This window comes from Pelobates fuscus, chromosome 6, assembly GCF_036172605.1.
Source record: "Pelobates fuscus isolate aPelFus1 chromosome 6, aPelFus1.pri, whole genome shotgun sequence".
In the NCBI taxonomy this organism is placed as follows: domain Eukaryota; kingdom Metazoa; phylum Chordata; class Amphibia; order Anura; family Pelobatidae; genus Pelobates; species Pelobates fuscus.
This window is the reverse complement of record NC_086322.1, coordinates 281,528,227-281,545,354: the sequence shown is the minus strand read 5'-3', so window position 1 is coordinate 281,545,354 and position 17,128 is coordinate 281,528,227. Positions and strand designations below refer to the sequence as shown.

At 38.6% G+C, this 17,128-nt stretch overlaps 1 protein-coding gene across 1 annotated transcript; it reads right to left on the bottom strand.

Annotated features, from left to right (window-relative positions):
* Positions 1 to 418: 418 nt before the first annotated feature.
* On the bottom strand, positions 419 to 16,660 carry LOC134565868 (all-trans-retinol 13,14-reductase-like). The gene is made up of 11 exons (XM_063425541.1): positions 16,375 to 16,660; positions 15,171 to 15,353; positions 14,467 to 14,696; positions 9,883 to 10,078; positions 7,932 to 8,126; positions 7,439 to 7,558; positions 4,730 to 4,868; positions 2,961 to 3,070; positions 2,504 to 2,670; positions 1,226 to 1,385; positions 419 to 733 (listed from the first exon to the last, which is right to left on the bottom strand). Exons 1-11 carry the CDS (start codon positions 16,547 to 16,549, stop codon positions 585 to 587), a joined length of 1,824 nt encoding a protein of 607 aa, XP_063281611.1. The 5' UTR covers positions 16,550 to 16,660; the 3' UTR covers positions 419 to 584.
* Between the last annotated feature and the right edge of the window lie 468 nt (positions 16,661 to 17,128).

The following is a 17,128-nucleotide window of genomic DNA, read 5'->3' as shown; positions in this document are numbered from 1 at the left end:
GGAGTAATAGGAGGAGTTATAGGCAGAGGTTATACGGAGTAATAGGAGGAGTTATAGGGGGAGGTTATATTGAATAATAGGAGGAGTTATAGGGAGAGGTTATATGGAGTAATAGGAGGAGTTATAGGGAGAGGTTATATGGAGTAATAGGAGGAGTTATAGGGAGAGGTCATATGGAGTAATATGAGGCGTTATGGAGAGGTTATATTGAGTAATAGGAGGAGTTATAGGGAGAGGTTATATGGAGTAATAGGAGGAGTTATAGGGAGAGGATATATGGTGTAATAGAAGGAGTTACAGGGAGAGGTTATATGCAGTAATAGGAGGAGTTATATTGGACAGATGTTGAATTTGCACTGAAATGCACTTTTGCTTTTGACAAGAATGATGTATGTGTGAGAATCAGACATACAGTGACAATTTATAACTTAATTTAATGTCTTTGAAATTTAAATAATGTAAAATGATAATGCGAAGAGTATATATCAGTCAATGTACAGTTGTTTTCAAGTGTATCTTTCCATTACATTTGTACGTAATTGTGTGCAGCCTGTGTACCACCTCATTCTGTGTCCCCATCTCTCTCACACACATTTCTTCTGTCTCATCCGCCTTTTAAGTCTTTTTTTTAGGATCAGTATATCTAGGTACAGGATCCTATTGAGAACAGCACAGGCGCAGATCAGCCCTCCGTGCACTGCCCCTGCCAGCCCACTGCTGAACACGTCCTGTCCTGTAACAGAGATGACAGACACATTTGTTAACAAAGATTTAAACAACAAAGATTTAGAATGAAAATCGAAAATCATAACTATATAAATCTAAACTAGAACTCTTCGAGGCAGTCCAATAAATGCATTAATCTCTATATGTTATGTATAAGCTCACTGATTATACAACTGCTTCGACGGCTCTCTTGCTATGTCACGATCACTGAGTTTTGTCAGACGCTCTCCAGACTCGCCATCTCTCGTGACGTGCAATTCTTGTACTGACTGTCTCTTGGCAAATACAGTTCTCCTGATCCTCTCTCATACAGTCCTGGAATTTTTCCTGTCTAAAAGATGCGTCGTGGAGTTATCTTATTTAATCTGACATTAACCTACGCAATCTCCACTATCACACGAGAACTCTCCTGGCCCGTACTGTCTCTAGTATTTAACATTCTCTTTCGTACGTGCTACATTGTCTTCATTACTGGCGCTGGCAACCACAATGTTCTTACCTGTCAGATACAGTCCTGGCACGGCAGTCTGTGCCCGCATCCTGGTAATAATTTCACACTGGTACCGACTGCAGTTCTGTTCAGCGCCGTACATAGATCCTTCCGGAGCTCGCAAATAATACTCGTTACTCACAGGTGTGGCTGCCTCCATGTAATCCACCTGTTCTCAGTATAAGCAATGATTTCAGGAAAATCAGGAAAGGGCAGCAATGGATAATATGGGCTCCTGACATGTTTGGCAACTACATTTCCCATAATGCACACCTCTCGACATTGGAGGGTTTGATGGCAGGACAGAGGGGACAATATGAATAATTTTCAGCCATCGTTAAAGGAATTCTTTCCCTGTGTTATTTTTTTTTCAGTGAATATTTACGTAATGGCTGTGTGTGTGGTGACAGTGTGTGTGTTGTGGCTGTAATTGTTGTAGCTGCTATGATGTGTGTGTTGTGACTGCGTGTAGCTGGATGTGTGTGATGTATAGGTAAAGGAGAGCAATGGTGTGTGTCTGCGTGTGGGTAACTGTGGGTAAGTGATGTTTGGCTGTGTGTGGGTCCATGAGTGTGCTGTGTGGGTAGCTGTAAGTGATGTATGTGGACGTATGAGTATGCTGTGTGTGAGTAGCTGTGAGTGATGCGTGTTGCTGTATGTGGATAGATCAATGTGATGGGTGTAAGGAGGTGGTGTTTATTCCAGCCTGCCTACTGACTGTATAGGAGTGAGGATCTGACTGTATGTCTATGAATGTGTATACAGGTATATGCTCATGTATAGCTATATGTATCACCTTCTTTTTTTTTAGCAAATGGCACAGCAATGACATTTAGAAGAGGAGGTACCAATATAGCCACACCCACCAGGGTACCAATAATAAAATCTGCAGCCAAATTAATGAACCCTTCAATCACACCCTCAAGGCATGACAAAAATAATTATGTAATTTCTATCCGGGTATGCCCCTTTAAGTGTGTTTGGGGTTGCACACAATCTATAAAAGGTTATGGTAATCAGAGAAAGATTACGATCCCATGGTGCCCTTGGCTAGTTATCAGTTTGGGACCCCCTTTATTCTTCACTTAGGGATGGTTATTGGGTCTAAGCAAAATCATGGTCCTAGTGACCCTGTATAACTCTGGGCCCTATGCAAATGCCAGGTCGGGCTTTTGGTTATTCCACTCTGATGCAATTAATGTGTGCACCTATCACAATAATTTATTGTATCCATATAATCTCTAGCTCTTGTTCGGAAACATGCATGTCTTGTTATGTGTCTGGTACCTTGCCAGCAAGCTGTGGGAATTCTTCTATTGCTCTCGCTAGCATTCTCTCAGCAAGTCTCATTTTTATTGCATCATACTCTTCACCACGATGCCGTGGCGTCTGTCCTCTCCACTGAGAGAACCAATCATAGGGAGCCATGGTCAAAAGAGTCATACAGGATCGACCTGTGGGGAGAGTTCATTGAGATATGGGTTTTTAAGAGGCACAAGTGCTAAATATCTACTCGATAGAATATTTAAGGTTAACTTGCACCAGAAAATTACTTTTACTGTGTCAGTTTTTGCAGAGTATTTAATATTCTCGGAATAACATTTTACTTTCAGGTGGTAACCTATTGTCCAGGTAGCCATCATCTTAAGAGGTGTACTTCAATGCTGAAGGCTATGGCACTCTTGTTTTTTTTATTGTAAATTTTACTTTTTATTATTTTTTTTATCACTCGCTCCATCCTCACCTGGATGTCTTTGGTCATACGTAGGATCCTTGGCAGATGGAAAGGTGATAAACATCAGGGGCAGGTTCTCACTAACTTCTTCACAGTTCATAGACGAGAAAGTCCCCATCCTGCAGGAGAGAAAAAGAGGCACCTGTAAATATGTGATAAGAGTTCCTGTAGTCATGCGCATGGTTTAACCTCTGTGTGGGCAATCATCTAAAAACCTTAAGTGAAAATTTGCTCAATAGGTGAATCCTGACACACTGCGGTTTATTCCCTGAACAGTGAAACGGGGTAAATGCAAAATCAAATTTCAAATTGCAGCCCAATTAACTGATCTGGGTAGTCAACAAAAGAAAAAGACTTGCCTATCGCTTAATCAATGTAAACCGTCTCAGCTCAAGACTGTGTGACTGAGAATCAGACACACTTAGGGGGAGATTTAACAAACTATTCTGAAAAGTGACGGTCTAATTCCATCATCATTTTGATCATTCTAAGACCAATCTAAAAAGAGACAGTTTTCTGAATTACAAATTCCGTCAGTTTTTGCAGAGCTTTCCATTTCTAAGACCACCAAATTTAGAATGGCAGAATAATGAGGAGTGTAATAGACCACTTTTCTGTCAGACCAAGTGGCCAAAAAATTGATAAATTTGTTGCATTGCTGGAAAAATGGTTTATAGCACAAAAATGAAAGTGAGGGACCAAAGGATGAAAAAATAGGATTTAATAGAGTGTGACGAAACCTTTTAGAAAATTAGACGTAAAAGTATTGATTGTACTTTGATAAATCCCCCCCTAATTATCTGAGCTTCTGCCCATTCACCCTAAAAAATTGTCAATTTTCCACGAGATTCTAACAAACCACCCATTCAAATTGGGATTTAAAATTCTGCCCATTCCCCTTAGGAGCAGCTAATTCCTGAAGAAAACCCAATATTATATCTTTTAATCTGTGGCTCTAAACTTCTGCCCATTTACTATGCTTTTTAGAGATTGTGTACCTTCACTCAGAGAATCTTTCAATTCCCTTTGAAAACACCTCCATTCATTAACGGATAAAAAAAAAATAAAAAAAAATTTAACTAAGGGGGAGGTTTATCAGGATAAAATAGTTCTGGGTACAAAGTGATAAATGTTGTAAGTCGCTTGGTTTCCTTGGTGATTTGATGTTCCTTTGCCTCAGGATCGTACCTCTTTTTATTTTCATGATAGTTAACTCCTTGACAGGATATTTCCTTTTGTGAGTACTCAAAGTGAATTAAAAGTGATTTTCAATTTTAAAGCCAGAGTATCCAAAATTAAAGTATAGTTGACTTAGAGAATTTTTCCAATTTGCCCATTTTGACCTTAAATTTGAACATCACTTTGAATGATCACTTTAGTGGTCTAATCCAGAGATTAATATGATATACTAGGCATAGGCAACCTTAGCATCCCAGATGTTTTGAACTACACCTCACATGATGCTTTGCCAGCATTACGGGTGTAAGAGCCTTATGGGGGATGTAGTCCACAACATCTGGAGTGCCGAAGGTTGCCTATCCCTGAGATATACTGATGACACCTGTTGTGAGAAAACAAAGTACGAAATAGTGTAATCTCATACATTGGCTGGTGGGAAACATAATGTAAAATGAATTGACCGAACATTTTTTCCATGTGCTTGAGATGATCTGGTAGAGGTTTGTGAGATGGCCGATTAGGTCTTTGTGTTTGATGGAATGATAATCCTATGAAATCCTTGTGTTATTTCAGTTATGTGAGATAAACTGTGGACTCACAAGCTGTTCAGATCATTATCTTTGTAAATCCAGAGGTTGGTGGACTGTAACCCCAACTGTTCAGTTGACCCTCGAAGTCCAACAAAGACTAAAAAGCACCCCATTCCATACTGCAGGCGGGAGAGAAGAGAGTGGACCTCTATCATGGGAGAGAAATGAGAGAGAAGAGGATCCAGATCATCCAAGTGATGGGATAGAAAAAAGAGAAAACATAGATAAGTTAGCCAAATTGCCAGGTAGAACGATTAAAGACTAAAAACAAAAACCATGATTAGGGTTTTTTCATAGAATACACAGGGTTAACATACACTCTTCAATCTCTGTAATTCAGTCTCAACAATAAGAAGCACATTGTTTTAGAACTAAAGATAAAGGTTATTGGGATTTATTTACTAAATCTGGAATTGTAGAGAATTTTACAAGGGATTTAAAAAAATTACAAGCCAAAATAACTGAACTGGAAGATCAGCTAAAATAGAGAATGTTTGCAATTCCTTTCAATTCAGCACAGATTCCAGTTTACCAAACTGCTTTTTTTTATTATTCTTTAAAGAAAGTACTATATTTTTGTGTGGATTATCATATTACATGTGATATACTCCAAAAAGAGTTCAGCATCAATTAATAATTAATACTATTATTTTATATTACTGTTATCAGGGCTCAAAGGTCCCCATTACTAGAGAGACCTAAAAATGAATTTGACTTCTGCTATTAGCATAATCATGTATGCAAATTCTGTATCTCAAGAAACGCCTCTGTAACCCCATATCCAAAATGGGTATTTTGTAAAGTTGAAATCTTCATAAAAGACTCACATTGACCGTGTTGGAATTTCACAGAAACAGCAACACAGTCAAAAGATATATTAAGACAATGTAGGGGGTACTTATGGAGTCTCAATATTTTCCCTCCGCTTGACAAAGCTTGACAAACGGAGGAGTTACCTTTTGTCAAGTTTGTCATTTCCCCCAGCCGTTACTAGTGAAGAAAAACAAAAAAGCATTTTCTATGGAGGATCCAGCGGTCTTGCTTGATCCTACATGGACCTCAATGCATGTGCGAAAGTAACACATTGACATGAGTGCCTGGTAACTGAAGCCCCAGGAGCTGAAGATGACTGTATAGAAATGGATGGAGGCGCCCGTGAGCTAAAAGTTCAGATATGTAATAAATACCTTCCCTTGCCCTCCTTGGCCTCCAAACCACAGCAGAGAGGTCACTGTCGGGGGTCTTTGCAAATCATACAAAGACCCCAGACGGCGACAGAGACGATTTAATAGTGCATTTGATCATCTGCAATGTAGTATATATCTGTGTATATACAAATAGAAAGTCCTGCAAATAGAGATACCTGCCTAACTACATAAATATGTAACCAAATAAAAACATAACAGTAAAGGGCTACACTAAAAAAAAAATACATGTACAAAAATTATTACTGTATCTTCGGTCTAAACACACATACTGTATGTCACATGCACACACTGGACAGAATTAATATATCCTTCATTCTCTGGAAGCATTGATCATTTGGCATCAATATTATATCTTAGTTTACTAATTCTTGCTAGGTATGTACATTTTAAAATCATTTTTGTACATGAACTTTTTTTAGGATAGTCTCTCCCTCTATTGTCTTTAATTATTTGCTAGGGAAGCAATATGATAAGCCATCACTCTTACTCTACATAGTCTAAAGACCTCTTGAACACAATTCTCGAGCATTGGGTATGAATACTTATGTAATAATTATTCTATTAATGACATCAGGTCAGCCATCATTTAATTAGCCTCTCCCAAACTTATTAAAGGGAGCATGTCATCACATAAACATATTACATTCTTCTAAAAGAGCTTAAAATTCTATCTATACATCGTGTTAATAGTTTTGCTAGCAAATGTATAGATTTGGATTGAGAGAGAGAGAGAGCAAAAGAGACCTCACAAAAAAAGGTCCCTCTGTTCTGCACCCATAGCAACCACAGCACATGTGCTATGGTTGCTATAGTAACTACTTGGCCGGTGCTCCGTTCAGATGCTGGCAAAAAACACATGCTAGAGCATATTTTCTGCATATTTTGAGTAGAAAGTAAAGACTTCCTTCTTTACTGTACTTTGGATGAAAGATAACAAAGGTATTACCGTAGTTGGAAATCTAATTGGATTATCGTATGCGTAATCTAAACAGTGGTAAACCAATTATGGAAACTCATAAATGGTTAGCAAAGGGTAATCCACATGTAGAGCTCAAAGTACATTTGCGAAAAAAGGACAGTGACACTGAATCTGGAGGATAATGAGACCAACATATCTATTCTGGAAAATTACCATATACCCTCATTATTCTACAAAGTATTGCTGATTTACTAATAATTTTAAAACGATCGAGTGTTATTTGCATTAAACAGATTTTAACCAAACCTGTTTTGGAAACTTTTTTAATACAGGATATATAAGTATTAAAAATTGCACTAGTATGCACAAAAAAATAAAAAAAGTAGCAGAACACTATCTTATGTTGATCAAAGGATTATTAGATTAAAAAATTAGTTTTGAGATAACAGTTCCACTTTAAGTATCATATAACCTATTACCAGGTCAAGAAAACGCACTATGGTTCCATAACTTCTCAAATCATTCCTCAATGATTCCTAAACTCTTCAATAACAATGTTAAAAGATATTAATTGACTTTTGGTTTTTGTACCTGGGGATGTTTTGATCTCTGGTGGCAGAAGTCGTTTATAGGTATTGAATATTCCTGCATCTGAAATCACGACTGGGGCATAAATACGCACATCCCCATCAGATCTCTGCACAACCACTCCTTGAGGAGGAGAGAAAAGACAGGTTTAAGGATATTATTTCTGTTAGCAAATATCTACATTCATCTGTTTCTATTAATGTTTCTGTTTATCTGTTATTTTATCACATTTTTTTTTATTTAACTCTGCATTATGTGTCCTTTCTAGCTCACTCCCTGATTACTTCTTTTGCACATTAGAATTTCCTCTGTATTTTCTTTTCTTTGTCCTTAAGGGGTTAACCCCTTGAGGACACAACTTCAGAAATAAAAAGAAATCATGACGGAATATTTCCGTCATGTGTCCTTAAGGGGTAAATAGATGTAACACAACTATACCTTTCTTCTTTTTTCAATTTATCCAAACACCGTCAGATAAAGCTAGGCCTCTACTCACCTGTTGCTCTGCCATTCTCCAACAGGATCCGAGACACCGGGGCCCGAACCAGCACCCGTCCCCCAGATCTCTCAATGACTGGGATCATGTGAAAGGCAATTTCGCTACTACCCCCATGGGGATACCAGGCCCCTCTTTTGTAGTGGTGTATTAGAAGAGAATTGATCATAAAGCTAGAATCACTTGGAGGCACACCTATTATAGAGAGAAGAGTAGGTTTAAGGACGCATACTATTACCAACTTTTTCCTCATTTTACAGGTGTTTTTACTCCTTTTATCCCATTCTTTAATTAGTTCAGTTAACTTTCCACTATAGATCGATCTACCCTCCCATTACGGAATCTTCCTGGTTACTATATCATTTGAATTATTTTCAAGACAAGTCTAACTCGATTATTTTGCTATTTAGTATTATATACAACTTATTATACAATGCTACGTCTTCATTAGGTTGATCCTTCTTCCAACTCTTTGTCTACCTCAGTGTCACCCAACAACCATGCAAGACAAACGTTCTCTTAATATTGTTTAGCTGGTAGTGCTGAATTCTATGCAGTAATTATGAGCCTTACATTTTATACGTGTTTATATATAAACATATATAAGCACACAGTATACATTGACAGCTATCTTAAATGTTTTCTATGCTCACCTAGGCCTCGATTTATTTTGTTTCAAATTAACACAATCTGTTAGTAAAACTTTTCAAGTGATTAAACTACAAAAATTCCCGAAGACTTTAATCTGTAGGTAAATCCTTTGAAATGTTTTTCTAACAGACTGTAATAATTTCCGGTGGTGATTCAAACAAATTAAACCGAGTCCAGATTGTGATCATTTGGAAAGCTGACCCAAGATAATTAAATCAGGGTTCTACTCATAAAACGGACCGCTTCTCCACATATTTCTTTCATATCTCCTGATTGTTAAAAAAGGCAAAAAATAAATAAATGATTTTGCATATTTTGCGACATAATGTTTATTTCTCCACCAACCCTCTCTTTTTTTTTTTTTTTTTACTGTACTTTGGATGGAAGATAACAAGGTATTAGTTGGATAGCTAATTGGATTATCATATGTGTAATCTAAAGAATCGTAAACCAATTATGGAACGTTAATGAATGGTTAGCAAAGGGTAATCCACATGCACAGCTCAAAGTAGAGTAGGGGAAAAAGGACAGTGACACTGAATCTGGAGGATAATGAGAAATAAATTAGAAAAATGTGAAAAAAAAATATAAGGATATTTGATGATCCTGATGAAAGTCCACAAGGGGGACTGAAATGTTGATCTTGTCTCAAACATCTGAATAAAAGTTACGTTTTAAGAAAATCCGTGAGTGCAGCCAACTACTTCAAATATTTGGATACTGGAGCCCTGGTAGTGCACCCGGTCATACAACTTTAAAGCCAGAGTGCAAGGTACAACTATATATTTTTATATATATATATATATATATATCCAAAAATACCTTGCACTGCAGGCTGTAAATTCAATCTATACTCAATGCCGGGTGCCGGATCCAGGTCATCCATATACAAAAGTAGCCCAAGAGATGGTCCGCACTAACGGTCTTCGTATTAAAACTTAACTTTTATTGTTCACTTAAAAGAACAAGTTATGAAGCCTTCAATTATCGATGCTTCAGTCCCATGGGGACTTTCCTCAGGATATATGGTATGTATACTTCCGCACTTAATTTGTATCACCTCGATTTACTAGGCAATGTAAATAGCGGCACCAAAATCTTGTATCTAATTGATAAGTATATATAAAATTACGCTACATAATGTATAACCATAAGATAAATACCACCCAAAAATAGTTCTCATGGTTCTCTTTGTGCAATTTTCCCTCTTTCTGCCATTTTCATAAATTGAATCTGAGGAAACCCTCTGTTCTTCTCTTGGTTTGAGATTCCGTTAATCTTTTATGAAGCATTATCTCACCATAAAACAAATAGCTAAACACCGTCTGCAGGTCTTTGTTGCTGGTCAGGTTGCCCACAATATCCTGGTGGCTGGACTCTGCCATCCTAAATATCGGGGAAATCCAGTGCAGAAGACGTGATCGCAAAAGCAGCAAAGTCAAAGAATAAGGAAGTATCTTTAGGGCGCCTAGCAGTGCAACGTGACGGGCCACCTTCTGTGGGAGCATAGAGAATGAGTCACCCTCGATCCACTTTAAAGTATTTGTTCATTATCATGTCCCCGACAGAACAATTTAAAAATGGGGCTTTTAATTGCTTAGATACAGAGCCTTCTTTTCGACAAACAGCAAAGTATGGCTGGGATTAAATATTTTCTAAAATTTGAGTTTAAAAAAAAAAAAAAAAATTAAATATATATATAAAAAATAATAATAATACAAACAAAATATATATATATATTTAAACAATACATATGTAAAATAAATATCAAATTATTAATATTCAAATTCTTTTGAAATATTGCATAATTTGAAATGTTTATCCAAAAATATTAAAATAAGGCCTAAATATTTTATGTTTATACTTTGAATAAATTAACTTACTGTGGTGGTTAATGTTTTTCGTATTAGCATATGCCATGGTCGAAATATTTTTATATATTTTGGGTATTTTTTTTTCCTTTCCGAAGACATACTCACAATGCTTTTTATCTCCCAGCTGAAATTAGCCATGAAAGTAACCATACCAGAGGTATTCAGTTAATTAATTAAGACATGTATGTTAAATAACCATTACAGTTACAGCTCAATGAAAAATAGTTTAAACAATAGTTTAAAAGGACAAAGAAACTCGGGTGCCTCTGGGTTTGGACCAACTAAAAAGTTTTCTTCTGCATTAGCTGAGCCTCAACAGAAGTGCTATTTAGAATCTAAGAGAGTCCTACATTTTCTTTAAAAATAGAATCCACATATATTTTGCAGAAAATATGTTTGAATACTGAATCAGTTTAATCTGATTCATTTGATACAAGACTATAACTTGCACCATACCTTGCCACCCCAAAACTTTAATCAACTCATTGGTGATAGTGCCACCTTAATGCACCATAGTCCATCTGATGTCTCCTAGCCAATGAATGACTCTCTGTGCATAGAATATGCAGAGAAGTGACATTAGCCAGTCTGGAACTCTTGTTAGACTCTGTAAGTGCAGTGTTTGATAGCGAAATGCTGCACACACAAGCTCCATGGCCCTGTTGGATCATAATTATTTTCTGGTCATGGTGCTTAGAATAACCTTTGAAGGTCAGACTTACAGCATGGTATAGTGCTGGCTTCAGTTCACACATGTGGGAGGATTGATAACACTCAGGGCCGCCATCAGGGGGTGACAGCCATGACGGTTCTCACGGGCCCGGCAGCCCTGGGGGCCCGGACTGCACTGGCAGTCCTGGGCCCCACTTTCTCTCTCTGCACACATAGATAGCGAATATCGCTAACTATGTGTGCAGCCGCGGGCCCCCGGCTCCCTGTTAACGCAGAGGGGGCCCAGCACACAGCTTCTCCTCTTCTCCTCTCTGCTAATAACTTTCGCGAGACCCGGTTGCCATGGCAACGCTCCGCGGTTCTCGCGAGAGTTATTGGAAGAGAGGAGAGAAGAGAAGAAGCTGTGTGCTGCCTGGCCCCCCTCTGCGGTAACAGGGAGCCGGGGGGGGCCCCACCGGACCACCAGACACTGCATACACTGACACAACACACACTCTGCATACACTGACACAACACACACTGCATACACTAACACAACACACACTCTGCATACACCAACACAAAACACACTGCATACACTAACACAACACACACTGCATACACTAACAAAACACACGCTGCATACACTAACACAACACACACTCTGCATACACTGACACAACCCACACTGCATACACTAACACAACACACACTCTGCATACACCAACACAAAACACACTGCATACACTAACACAGCACACACTGCATACACTAACACACACACTGCATACACTAATACAACACACACACTGCATACACTAACACAACACACACTGCATACACTAACACACACACTGCATACACTAACACAACACACACACTGCATACACTAACACAACATACACTAATACACTAATACAATACACACACTGCATTCACTAATAGAACATGCACTCTGCATACACTACACACTAACACACTCACTGCATCTACTATACTGACACACACTCTGCATTCGCTATACATTAACACACTCTGCATTCACTACACTAACACACACTCTTCATCCGCTACACACTAACACACTCTCTGCATTCACTACACATTAACACTCTGCATTAACTACACTAACACACACTCTGCATCCGCAACACACTAACACACTCTCTGCATTCACTACACATTAACACTCTGCATTCACTACACTAACACACACTCTGCATCCGCTACACACTAACACACTCTCTGCATTCACTACACATTAACACACTCTGAATTCACTACACTAACACACTCTCTGCATTCACTACATATTAACACACATTCTGCATTCACTACAAATTTACACACACAATACATTCATTACACTGACACACTCTGCATTCACTACACCCTAACACACACTCTGCAATTATTACACACTAACACACACTCTGCATTCACTAAACTATGCACACACTCTGGATTCACAATACTGACACACACTCTGCATTCACTACACTAACATACACTCTGCATTAACTGTACACACAGCATCCACTACACAAACACTCTGCATTCACTATACACAGACACTGCGTCTAATACACACACTACATCCACTACAGACACTGCATCCACTAAACACATTTCATCTAGTACATACAAACACTACATCCACTACACAAACACACACTACATCACTGTACACACACTACATCCACTACTCAAACACTCTCTGCATTCACTACACATTAATACTCTGCATTCACTACACTAACACACACTCTGCATCCGCTACACACTAACACACCCTCTGCATTCACTACACATTAACAAACTCTGCATTCACTACACTAACACACACACTCTGCATCCGCTACACACTAACACACTCTCTGCATTCACTACACATTAACACACACTCTGCATTCACTACACATTTACACACACTCTGCATTCACTACACATTTACACACACTCTGCATTCACTACACATTTACACACACTCTGCATTCACTACACATTTACACACACTCTGCATTCACTAAACTATGCACACACTCTGGATTCACTATACTGACACACACTCTGCATTAACTGTACACACAGCATCCACTATACAAACATCCTGTATTCACAGTACAAACACTACATCCACCACAAATTGAAACACTCTGCATTCACTATACACAGAAACTGCGTCTAATACACACACTACATCCACTACAGACACTGCATCCACTAAACACATTTCATCTAGTACATACAAACACTACATCCACTACACAAACACACACTACATCACTGTACACACACTACATCCACTACTCAAACACTCTCTGCATTCACTACACATTAATACTCTGCATTCACTACACTAACACACACTCTGCATCCGCTACACACTAACACACCCTCTGCATTCACTACACATTAACACACTCTGCATTCACTACACTAACACACACACTCTGCATCCGCTACACACTAACACACTCTCTGCATTCACTACACATTAACACACACTCTGCATTCACTACACATTTACACACACTCTGCATTCACTACACATTTACACACACTCTGCATTCACTACACATTTACACACACTCTGCATTCACTGCACCAACACACACAGTACATTCATTACACTGACACACTCTGCATTCACTACACACTAACACACACTCTGCATTCACTAAACTATGCACACACTCTGGATTCACTATACTGACACACACTCTGCATTAACTGTACACACAGCATCCACTATACAAACATCCTGTATTCACAGTACAAACACTACATCCACCACAAATTGAAACACTCTGCATTCACTATACACAGAAACTGCGTCTAATACACACACTACATCCACTACAGACACTGCATCCACTAAACACATTTCATCTAGTACATACAAACACTACATCCACTACACAAACACACACTACATCACTGTACACACAATACATCCACTACTTAAACACACTCTGCGTTCACTATTCACACTGCATCCACTACACAAACACACACTCTGCATTCACTGCACAAATGGTATCTAATACACACAAACAATACATCCATTACACACATTCTAATTCACTTCCACTATACACATCACATTCAGTCCTGCATCATTGTCAGCGGACTAGGTAGGGCGTGGGCGGGCCCGGGAGGGAAGGGGGGGGGGGGCAGACCTTGTGCTTTGTCAGGGGACCCAAAATTTCTGATGGCAGCCCTGATAACACCCTTTGACTTAAGCCCCTAGCAACATCCCTGCAGTGCAAAATAGAACTTGTCTTCAACCTCATTCAGAATGCCAGATACCTTCTGGCCCATCATTTTGCCCAACCTTGCCATACAAATGTCCATACCTTCATCATATACATAAATTTATCGATAGCAGCTTCTTCTCCTGGGAACTGTCTTTTCAGGGCATTAGGAAATTCATTTTTGCCTGAGTAAATTCGGTAAACACGGCATCCAAGAATTATGGAGTCATACTGATCGACCAAGCGGTTCCACTGAAGTTGACCTTCTGTCAGCTGGTCCATGATTACTCGCAGCATGCCTCCTTCATGCATTTGCCCCACATAGTGTATACCTGAGAAATTGATTTAGGAAGAATATGCAAATGTAAGAACTGATCTAGTCCCAAATATATTTTCCCCCAATAAATCTGCTTGACTCTGAGTGCCTGAACCATTATTTTCTTTAACCTATTGTATGACTGAGGACTTGCCCACCTCGAGTCTAGCTAGGCACCTAGGTTTGGATGACAGTGTAGGTTTCCTATCCCCATTTCAACCAAATATTTTTGTGACATAACTTTACTTCTGAGCCTGTCCTGATAACCTGCAGTCAGGAGGTTATTGTACATTATATATAGAAACCCAGAGCGGTCGAGCCTGTCTTGGTAATCTGCAGTCAGGAGGTCACTGTACACTATATATAAGTTTCTCCGTTTCTGAGTTTTTGTTTAATACTCAGAATTATCATGCAAAACTCGTATTATCCCATGGGAGGCATATAATCTCTTCGTAAAGGCACAGGGATACATTTATTTGAGGATCCATACCCACATCAAACTCGTATCCATGTTCTTGAAAAGTGTGGCAGCTTCCTCCTGCTTGATCATGCTGTTCTAGAACCAGAACCCTTTTCCCAGCTTTGGCTAACACTGAAGCTACCGACAGACCTCCCACCCCACTGCCAATAACCAAAGCATCCAGGTTAGGAGGAATTTTCTTCTCAGAGAACCCTATGAAGGAATAGAAAATAAATTTACTTAAGAATAGCAATGGATGACAAGGTGAGTAATTGAATGCAGGCATATCACATATATTTAGAGAAACACCTTTTTTGTCTCAGTATAACAACATCAAACTATATATGGCTGAGCATCTAAATCATGGTCATGGATCTACAACTTGTGAGCCTCAGTTAATGGAGAAAAACAGAAGGGACAGATAATATTTTTGTCCAAGGACAGTAGGCCTTCATAAAGGTGGATTTAAAATAAAGTTTACTATTTTTTGTAATGTACTTGAAGTGTTGACCGTTAAAGCTCATCATGTATTTGGTCTCTTTTTATATGAAAATCAGTCAACAGAATAAAGCAGTAAAGGAGACCTAAATATAATCTGCTGGAGAGTGGAGAAAACATGGTGTAAACGAAGGTGACGAATGAACACGAAAATAGAGAAGAAATTGAAATGCATAGTGGATCATGAAGCGGAGATGTAATGATATATACAATTATGGTTTATGCAATAATTTGCTAATTTCTTTGGTAATCAGAGCTACAATGCTGGAAAACTAAATCCAATCAGCCTTCCGTAACCATATTCAAACCCCAGAGGTTTGTCGTAAATTTTTAGTGTTACCACTAGACAAGGCAAAATCAATGAAGTATACAAAAATGGAAAGACAATTTACACTTTAGTGAAAATCCCAGCAATTATACCAATAATGATTAATCTTGCACCACCCCTACCCGTGTTTTTGTAAAAATCCTTTAACGTACGTAAATTTTCCATTTATATGATAAGGCCTTGAAATGAATGAATGAACGAATGCATTAATGATGAAACAGCAATAAAAGTTTTAGACTTATTTCAACATTGGGTACAAAAAAACAAATGGGTGTCTATAGCATAGGTAAATAGGGGTCAAGTGGCTCTCCCCACCCCCTTTAATTTGCCTTGTCTTTTATTTAGTTTGATGGCTTTTCCCCTCATGGAACACTTTCTGCATTTATCCCTGTAAACATGTACACATACCTTGTTTGAGTACTTTGTCTCTGCTCCTCTTATCAGTAACCAGCAGCTTGGGAGGATACACACAGTCCTCTCGAAATGGGCTTCCTCTTCCAGACCATAAGTATAAATACAAATATACCCCCAGGAGAGGCAGAAGAAAGAGTGGCACCAGTGCCCAGGATGCCAAAGGTAGCATTGCAAAACAAAGATTCCCACAAACACAGGGACACAAGGACACTGGACAAACAAACAAAATTCACATCCAACCCTACTTCACATACAACAAATTATAAAAGAGAAAAACAGAAACAGAACAAGCTCTCTTTAAAAAAAAGATCTAAAGCTAACTAAAATGACAGAGCATGCAACAGGCAAGCCGCACACAAACACAGAATCAGATTAATAACAAGCAGGAATGTTTCTGGATTAGAAGGAACAAAGGTCTCTCTGCTTCTAAGCAATCGCAGAGATTTAAAGCTTTCACAATACTCTACCAAACTTCTATTGGTTTATATACTGTGTAACAATGTCACAATGTCACAGAGTATGTATTGTACACAAATATTCATATAACTCCATATAACCTCTCCCTATAACTCCTCCTATTACTCCATATAACCTCTCCCTATAACTCCTCGTATTATTCCATATAACCTCTCTCTATAACTCCTCCTATTACTCCATATAACCTCTCCCTATAACTCCTCCTGTTACTCCATATTACCTCTCCCTATAACTCCTCCTATTACTCCATATAACCTCACTATAACTCCTC

Excerpts from the sequence above, each read along its gene's own strand:
- LOC134565868 (XM_063425541.1), bottom strand. The coding sequence starts at position 16,549 with ATGCTACCTTTGGCATCCTGGGCACTGGTGCCACTCTTTCTTCTGCCT. Across the intron at positions 10,079-14,466 it reads AATTTATGTATATGATGAAG|AAGGTGGCCCGTCACGTTGC; the intron begins GTATGGACATTT and ends ATGCTCCCACAG. Across the intron at positions 734-1,225 it reads GCCAGGACTGTATCTGACAG|GACAGGACGTGTTCAGCAGT; the intron begins GTAAGAACATTG and ends TCTCTGTTACAG.